Source organism: Nicotiana tomentosiformis, chromosome 7, assembly GCF_000390325.3.
Source record: "Nicotiana tomentosiformis chromosome 7, ASM39032v3, whole genome shotgun sequence".
In the NCBI taxonomy this organism is placed as follows: Eukaryota; Viridiplantae; Streptophyta; class Magnoliopsida; order Solanales; family Solanaceae; genus Nicotiana; species Nicotiana tomentosiformis.
In genome coordinates, this window is record NC_090818.1 from 63,128,785 (window position 1) to 63,138,208 (window position 9,424).

Below are 9,424 nucleotides of genomic sequence, written 5' to 3' on the forward strand. Positions count from 1 at the left end.
CACACATAGATTCAAGCCTAATGAACTTCAAAACTTCCAATTTCTACAAATGACGCCAGAACGTATCAATTCATGTCCGATTGACCACAAATTTTGCACACAAGTCATAAATGGCATAACGGAGGTATTCAAATTTTCAGAATCGGATTTCGACTCCGATATCAAAAAGTCAACTCCCCGGTCAAACTTCCAAACTTAAATTTCTATTTTAGCCATTTCATGCCTAATTTAGCTACGGGCTTCTAAAAAAATTTCCGAACACGCTCCTAAGTCCAAAATCACCATACGGAGCTATTGGAATCATCAAAACTCTATTCCGAGGTCATTTACACATAAGTCCATATTCGATCAACTTTTCTAACTTAAAATTTTTAATTGTGAGACTAAGTGTCTCATTTCACTCCGAATTCTCTCCGGACCCGAACCGACTAATCCGGTAAGTCATAAAACAATTATAAAGCATAAATTGAGCAGTAAATGAGGGAACAAGGCCATGATATTCAAAATGACCGGTCAGGTCGTTACAGCTTCATAGTAGAAGCCCCCGCAAGAAAATGTTAACTTTAACGTTTTAGTAAGGCTAAAGCTATAATATTCACATGCTCAAATAACTTAGGCTATATATAATACCCATAGTATTTTTTTAAGAATAAAGAATTCTAGGATAAGTAATAAAATACATCATGAAATATATTACTACTACAAAACAATGGTTTTCTTTTACTTTAGATTTTTGGTCTTGGATTCATGTTTTGTTTATTGATGGTTTATGTTTCGCTTATTTGAGGACCGAGAAATTTAAACTAAAGATGACCAAATTCTACCAAAGCGAATGGTAATATTTTCTTTCTGTTTTCGGAACTGTATATATTAACTTCTCTTTTTAGTAGGACCAGTGGAAGATTGTAAGATAATTTTAATATTTTATCAGTAGAAAAGAAAGAAACTCGAGAAACATATCACCATCCATATTTAGTACAGCGTTACATACAAAGTAAAGCTGAATTGCCTTTGGTAATGGTGCAATTCTTCCTCCTTGTCAGCACATGCATTCCACTTTCCACTACAAATCACCTTTCCACCCCAAAATTTTACCTCACCCACAAGAAAAGAACAGGCCCTCAAGTCCTGCAAAAGAAAAAAATAATACTAGGAAAAGATACAAAAGCTAACTCCTCCCCGCCCCCGCCCCCTTCACCACCCCCAACCTTATATTTCTCATTTCTCTTTCTACAATCTTAGTATAGATTTCAGCTTTCATTTAAGATATACCAAGGAAAGGGCTAGTAACAAAACCTATTCTTCAGAGGTTTTCTCCTTCTCTGATTCTGTGTTTTTACCAAATATTAAGTACTATAGAGTTGTTGAATCCCTTCTTGACCAATTTTAACTCAACAAAGTCATAAGCCAAGAAAATCAGTTAATTTATTAGCTAGCTTGTTTATACGTCTGAAACTTTTAATTCTGTAGTCATCATGAAATTACCAAGACTTTCACAAGGTCTACCTTAACCCTAGCTCCAAATTTCCAGCTTTGTTTTAATTTCTCCTTTGTTGATCAAGGTTTAAATATGAGAAGTGGAGGTTGCACAGTGCAGCAAGCTCTAACAGCAGAGGCAGGCAGCATAGTAAAACAAGCCGTGGTGCTTGCTAAGCGTCGCGGCCATGCCCAAGTGACTCCTCTCCATGTAGCAAACACCATGCTCTCTTCTTCTCCTGGCTTACTTAGAACAGCATGTCTCCAGTCTCAGTCTCACTCTCATCCCCTCCAATGTAAAGCCCTTGAGCTTTGCTTCAACGTCGCCCTCAACCGCCTCCCTACATCGTCTTCTTCTTCTTCTTCTTCTAGCCCCATGATGTTAGGTCATCATCAACATCCTTCCATTTCTAACGCACTTGTGGCCGCCTTCAAGCGCGCTCAAGCTCACCAGAGGAGAGGTTCAATAGAGAATCAGCAGCAGCCTCTTCTAGCTGTGAAGATAGATCTAGAGCAGCTTATTATCTCTATTTTGGATGATCCAAGTGTGAGTAGGGTCATGAGGGAAGCTGGCTTTTCAAGTACTCAAGTTAAAACCAATGTGGAACAAGCTGTTTCTCTAGAACTTTCTTCTCAAAATAATTCTTCTCTTAACAATAGTAAGCCCAAAGAGAACAACAACCATGTTTTCCTTTCAAATCATCAAAGTGGTGGACTAAAAGCAAGCAACAAAGTAACTGCTCCTTCTTTTCCTGTTAAAGATGAGGATGTGATGAGTGTAGTGGAAAGTTTAATGAACAAAAGGAGGAAAGCTATTGTGATAGTTGGTGAATGTCTTGGTAGTTTGGAAGGGGTGATTAAAGGAGTGATGGAAAAAGTTGACAAGGAAATTAAGCTAATAAGTGTTCCTCTTTCAACTTTTGCTAATATCCAAAGAGAAGAAGTTGAGCAAAGAATAGGAGAGTTGAGTTGCCTTGTGAAAAGTCTAGTGAGCAAAGGAGTTGTTTTGTACTTGGGAGATCTCAAGTGGATTACTGATTATAGGGCAAATAACAATAACTCAGGTGGACAAGGGAATAATTTTAGCTACTGCTTTTCTGTAGAACACATGATCATGGAACTTGGGAGATTGGTGTGCAGTATTGGAGAAAATGGAAAGCTTTGGCTTGTGGGAATTGCAACCTTTCAAACTTACATGAGATGCAGAACTGGTAATAATTCATTGGAATCTATTTGGGGCCTGCATCCTATTACAATTCCTGCAAGCAGTTTGGGCTTGAGTCTCAACTCTGACAGGTAAAATATATACTGAATTTAAAATAAGTTCACTCAATTCCTTTTTTTTTTTCATCGTGTTGGACTGTTACATTTGATATATCATTCTCTTACTTTCATTCATTACCCTTGCTTTTTCATTGTTAAGTAACTCTACCATAATAAATACTAATACTGATGCTATATTTCCTGGAGTTCTTTTTTATCTAAAGAAAGTATCCCAAAATCTTGTGCTGAAAATATTACAAGGAAGAAAAAGTAGAAAAAGTATTACCCTTTTATATTTCTATTAATTTTCCTTAAAAGCATTACTTCTTAATCTTCTTTTACCTTTATTCTTCTTCTTCTTCTTCTCATTCTAGGTAATTTGTTGTTTGACCATTCACTTTTTCCTTTTCCTTTCTTTTTCCTCCACTTTCGTTATGGTCGGCCATCTCTTTAATTCCTCAAAGTATGAGAAAGTAAACAAGGAAAAAAAAGAAATTCTAAGCTTTCACCATGTAATGTTTTATCAATATTATAATTTTTTCAAATATTCATTCTGTCTATACTTTTGTATATCAGTGATACACAACTTGAACTTAGAAGAAAGGCATCTGAAAATGGATCTTCTGGGATGATTATTGATAGTAAAGATCAGGAGAAGCAAATATTGACTTGTTGTGCTGATTGCTCAGCCAAGTATGAAGCACAAGTTCTAAGCTTACCTTCAGACACTGATTCTACATTGTCAAGTCTGCCTTCATGGCTTAAAGATGAGAAGCAAAGACTTAATAATAGTCATCATAATCAGGTTAATTACCTTAGCCTTTTCAAATCTGTCTTTCTTTCTTTTTTCCTTAAAAATACTAACTTTTGGTGGTTTTCATTCAGAGCTGTGTATCAATCAAAGAGCTTTGCAAGAAGTGGAATACAATATGCAACTCATCTCATAAAAAAACCAAGACTTTTGAAAGAAGTTTGACCTTTCCTTCAACATCTATGATCACAAGTTTTTCCTTGGATCAAGAATATACCAATTTGCACCATTGCCATCATTTGCCATTTCTTGATCCAGAACAGACATGGAGGGAGAAAGGATCTGCGCGTCTGAGAATATACATCCCTGAGTCCCCTGACCCCAGAAATGTATTTTCTTCAAATCCAAACTCTACACCTAATTCTTCTTCCTCAAGTGATATCATGGAGATGGAGTACATTCCAAAGTTTAAGGAGTTCAATTCAGAAAACTTGAATATTCTTTCAAATGCATTGGATGAGAAAGTACCTTGGCAGAAAGATATCATCCGAGAAATTTCTGGAACAATATTGCGATGTAGGTCTGGAATGATAAAAAGAAAAGAGAAATGTTCAAGAAATTGTGAAACCAAAGAAGAAACTTGGTTGTTTTTTCAAGGTCATGATGTTCAAGCCAAGGAGAAAATTGCAAGAGAATTGGCTAAGGTTGTGTTTGGTTCTTATTTGAACTTCGTATTGTTCGATTTAAGCAGTTTCTCTTCCACAAAAACGGATTCAGCTAAGGAATATTCTAGGAGCAAAAGGTCAAGAGATGAACAAAGTAGCAGCTACATTGAGAGATTTGCACAAGGGGTGTCTTCAAATCCTCATAGAGTTTTCTTCGTGGAGGATGTGGAACAAGTGGACTATTGTTCTCAAAGGAGAATGAAGAAGGCTATTGAAAGAGGAAAACTTACAAATTCAAGTGGTGAAGAAGTGAGTCTTAGTGATGCCATAATCATTTTAAGTTGTGAGAGCTTTAGTTGTAGGTCAAGAGGTGTTTCTCCTGTTAAACAAAAATCAACAGATGGATCAGACAATGAGGATAAGGGGGAAGCAATGGAAGAAAGTAGAAGTAGTCCTTGTATTTCTTTGGATTTAAACATATCCATTGATGATCATGAAAGTGTTGAACAGTCCATTGATGATGTTAGGCTTCTTGAAAGTGTTGATAGATGCGTTATCTTTAGAATTCAAGAACTGTAGGACAATAGAAACGTTATGTGTATGATTATGTGTTGAGAAAATTTTCCTTGTCACTTTGCTTTATATCTTTTCACTGTTTAGATAGTAATACAGAGTACTGATTCTCTTTTTTTCCTTTCGAAATTTCTCAAAACTTAATGTTTAACCCAAAAATAGATTTCTAGGTCAAAGTCAATATAAAGAAGAAATCAGGTTACCGATAACTAAAATTATTTCACTTTCTTAGTAATATGAAAAATAAAAAGAGTAATGAAAATAATAAACAAGGAAAGGAAACTCAAGACAGATTGAGATAACCTTTCCTAGAATTGAGGCTAAAACCTTTCGAATAAAGCAAAAGAATACTTGCATATATTTGATTAAATTTCAGATGCTATTATAAATGAGGACGAGATCTTTACATAAGGGTACATAATTATAATGATTTTCCTACTTAATTCTGGCATTAATTGCCTTGATTGCCAGTTACAATATATAATTGTAATAGCAATATTAATGACTGAAGATTCCTCGTAACCACGATTAATGTCGATTTTCATTCCTAATTTATAACAGATTCATGTACCTTCCTCCTTTATGGTCTTTATTCATTCCATTGCTATTTCTTCTTTTCCAGCCGGCGGGACCGGTACCCTTTTTGAAGAAACACCGTGGGTATTTTTTTCGCGCCTTCTTGAATACTTTAATTCGCCTGATTGGATGTGCCACTTGTCGCCTTTGATAGTAGTCCACGTGTCATGCCTTTTTTCACCAATACAGATAGTCCTCCCCCATACTTTCTGAATATTCTCAACTGAATATCGGGAAGTGGTAAGCATTTATGGCGGAAATTCCTTGCCGCCTTTTCTCGAATAACATAATGCCTTTTCAGGACCGATGTGACATACATCATATCTACTTAATGCTCAAGACACGTGTCTCATTGTAATTGGCTCTGCTGTTTACAACGCCTTTTTAGGTTTTTTCTGCGGCTGCATCAGTCATGAAGTGACGGCTCCATGATGATAGTTCATAATGATCAATCCTAATGACAATTACTTTCCCCTATAAATACCTCATCTAACTCGACTTCAAAAGTCTCTTTCTTCTTCCTTGCATTCATCTTCTTAACTTTTTCTTGTATTTCTTCATCTTTTACTTGTATTTCTACCATTAAAGATGTCTTCACGTTCTCAAAATCCTTCTTCAATGCCAGACCCTCATAAAGTGGTGATCGTTGATGAACTTGCTCCTTCTACTGCCCCTAGGTGGCAGACTCCGTAGTTTAGGTTCACTATCTACTTGTAGTTCTACTCCTCAAAGTAGTACTGTTAAACCATCTTCTTCTAGGGCTAAAGCTCCCTTAACTCCTAAATCTTCCTCTAAGGGAAGGGATCAGAACGAACCCATGTGTGAACCTATTATTTCTGAGATTGTCCCACAAGAGTTTTCTTTCGTATGAGATCGCGAAGCTATGAAAAAACAAGTTTCTTCCATAGCATTTCTTAACCTCGCTGAACATTACCAAAGCTTGATTACTCCTGGACTTCTTTCTTTAGTTCGACATGAATGCCACTGGAAACCGAATTTTTCAGTATTGATTCCTGGTGCTAATCAAAGAATCACCTCTTACCATGTTGGTTTTTCTTTTGCTTACACCTATCCTTTCACTTTAGGGTTTAAACTTCCCATCGACCCTGTGATTATTGAGTTGTGCTGCTATTTCAATGTTTGCCTCGGTCAAATAGGACCCATCGTGTGGAGGGCTGTTGCTTGCCTTTGCTGCTTGTCGGCTTTAGTTTTTGCCCCTTTTACCTTCTGTCACTTGCTCCACTTATATTCTCCAAAAAATTGTTTCGTGAAGGAGACTTTTCCCTCGTGGCTAGAAGTAAAAGAGTTTTAGTTAGCCCCGAGGATGACCGTGACCATGGCTGGTATACTCGATTTATTGCTACCCACACTCGTGGGTTAGTGGGTGATGAAAACATGCCCTTTCCTTAAAAGTAAAACTTTGCACGTAAGTATTTTTCCTCTTTTTTTTCCCTTACTTTTCTTGATGTTTTATTTTTCTTTACATGAATGTATGTTCATATATTTAGCAACCATGGAAGTTTTTGAAGAAATTTCTGATTTCTGTGCTTGGGTAGAAAAAATATTGACCACTGCTCCCATGGATAAGAGATCCTGGAAATTTCTTTCACATAAATTTGGATGAAAAGTGAAGACTCACGGTAACTTTTTTTCCCCATGGTTTCCTTTCTCTTTGTTTGTTCCTTCCTTTTAATGCATATAGTTTTTACTTTTTTTAGGGTTTTCCATCTACACAAGAACAAATTTTCAGCGTGTCTTCCTCCAAGAGGAAGAATGCTGAAGTCCGGGGTTCTGAAGATGAAAAGGAAACCGAAGAAGGTTCCTTAGTGAGGAAGCCACGAGTCAGAAGGCGCGTGGTTCCAAATGATGAAGCTTATATCTCTCAACATCCCGCTCCAAGTTCGATTCCTTTAGTCTCGTTGATGAGCCAGAGAATATCCATTTGAATATCTCTGATGAAGATGCTGGTAACCTTGATAACCACCCCTCAAGTCCTGTTGATAGGTTCTTTACCCAATGTTTTAAGGGTGAAGTAGAGTTTGGTCCTATCTGTGAAGAGTCGCCACTTCCCTCTCTTCCGATGACGTCAGTTGCTCTCGCTGTTAATCCTCTTGTTTCTCTGCCTACAATCACCCAGTGGTTGCGCTGCTGCTCCTCGTGAAGAAGCTGAGCCTTCTAGCAGTAGACGGGGTATAAAAAAAAGTTCTGATTGAAGTCCCCAATGGTAAGAATCTGTTGAAAAAGTCCAGTCAAGCTGCTATGTGGCTAAAACCATTGCTTGGTCCCGTGGAAAGAAAAAAGCTTGAGGGTTAGAGTTCTTTGACCTTGATGAATGACATTATCCATTCTTCCCTCAAGGTATATCTTTATTCTCTTTACTTTCCTCTCCTTCCTTTCATATTCGTATTTCCCCTTGTTTTGTCTTTTTATAGATCAATTTGAAAGGTACAAAGCTTATGAGAAGGATTTCTTGGACGGATCAACAGGTAATTGAGTTGCGTACTGAGGCTGGTAATTGGAAAGAGCAATTCAAAGGCCTGCAACCGGAGAAATACGTTCTTACCGAGGAGAAGAGAGATTTAGAACAACAATTGAAGATAATTACCGCCAAACTAGCGGTTTTGAAAGCTTCCTCCAATCAAGCCGAAAAAGGCAAGGAGAGATTGGAATCATTCTTCGTTGAACAACACTTCAAGGCAACTGAAGAAATAAGAAGCTTGAAAGAGCTCCTTAACCAAAAAGAGGCATACGCGGGTGATCTGGTACAAATGCTTACCCAGACACAAGAAGACCTCCGTGCCTCAACAGACAAGATTCAGTTCCTTGAGAGTTCTCTTGCTCCTTTGAAGACATCTTATAAAGCTTCAGAAGCAGAAAAAGAAGAGTTGAAAACTGAAATTGAGCAGTGGGAGAAGGATTACGAGGCCCTTGAAGACCAGTTAACACTTGGTGTTAGTTGGGCTTTCTTGAATACTCTCTTTGAGACTTTGACTGAAGCTAGACAAGAGGGTTTTGACCATAACGCTGAAATTGCAAAGGCTAAAAACTACTAGAAAACTGCCAAAACCCGTCCACAACATACCGACCGAAATCGGTCGAAAATAGTTAAATTGGTCACAAAAGTCAAAGAAAAAATTTCACACAAAGATACCGACCGCCATCGGTCGGAAAAAGTGGTCCCACAATAAAGAAACACTGCTACATTTGATACACATAAAGATTTTGACCGATGTCGGTCGGAAATCGGTCAATCTTTGACCAAGACCTGGTTAGACTTGCATATTATCTACCAAAAAAGAGTTTAATTATAATATTTCAAGTATACCGACCGAAATCAGTCAAAAATTTTAATTTATTTTTTCTCGCCGAGGGTCAATTATTTTTTTTCCATAACAAAAATAAATTTTTTAAATTATTATTAATTTACTCACTGAATTCGGTCAGTATTATTGTTAAATTATTTGTATTTACAATCTATATATATATAATAATATAAATTATACACACACACATACACACACACACACACACACACACACACACACACACACATACATATATATATATATATATATATATATATATATATATATATATATATATATATATATACACACACACACACACACACACGTACAGAATCTTGAATATTTTATTCTTGATCACCTTATTAGTACTTTCCTCGGATACTTCATCAGTGGATCAATTGAAAATTCAATTTTACTCGATTAAAACTTACTATAACACATTTTAAAATAAAATATATAGTTCTATAAGATGTAGTGCTATATTAATACTTAAGTATTAGCAACAATACCATAAGTATTAATATAGCATTAATATAAGTACTAATATGTTGTTGTTGCTACAACTTAAATTTTAATATAGCAGTAATATAAGTATACTTATGTTATTGTTGCTATAACGTAAGTATTAATATAGCACTACATCTTATAGAACTATACACTTTGATTTTAAATGTGTTATAGTAAGTTTTAATAGAATATAATTGAAATTTTAATTGATCCACTAATAAAGTATTCGAGCAAAGTACTAATAAGGTGATCGAGAATAAAATATTCAAGACTCTGTCGATTGTACACATCGTGGAACATCTAGT

The 9,424-nt window shown here is 36.2% G+C and overlaps 2 protein-coding genes across 2 annotated transcripts; both read left to right on the plus strand.

Annotated features, from left to right (window-relative positions):
- Nucleotides 1-993: 993 nt before the first annotated feature.
- Nucleotides 994-4,797, plus strand: LOC104085143 (protein SMAX1-LIKE 3-like). The gene is made up of 3 exons (XM_009589109.4): nucleotides 994-2,772; nucleotides 3,316-3,544; nucleotides 3,625-4,797. Exons 1-3 carry the CDS (start codon nucleotides 1,571-1,573, stop codon nucleotides 4,732-4,734), a joined length of 2,541 nt encoding a protein of 846 aa, XP_009587404.1. The 5' UTR covers nucleotides 994-1,570; the 3' UTR covers nucleotides 4,735-4,797.
- Nucleotides 4,798-6,817: 2,020 nt separating this feature from the next.
- On the plus strand, nucleotides 6,818-8,357 carry LOC138895682 (uncharacterized). Its single transcript, XM_070180400.1, has 4 exons — nucleotides 6,818-6,856; nucleotides 7,023-7,122; nucleotides 7,236-7,417; nucleotides 7,737-8,357. The coding sequence occupies exons 1-4, from the start codon at nucleotides 6,818-6,820 to the stop codon at nucleotides 8,355-8,357; spliced, it is 942 nt and encodes a 313-aa protein (XP_070036501.1).
- Nucleotides 8,358-9,424: the final 1,067 nt, after the last annotated feature.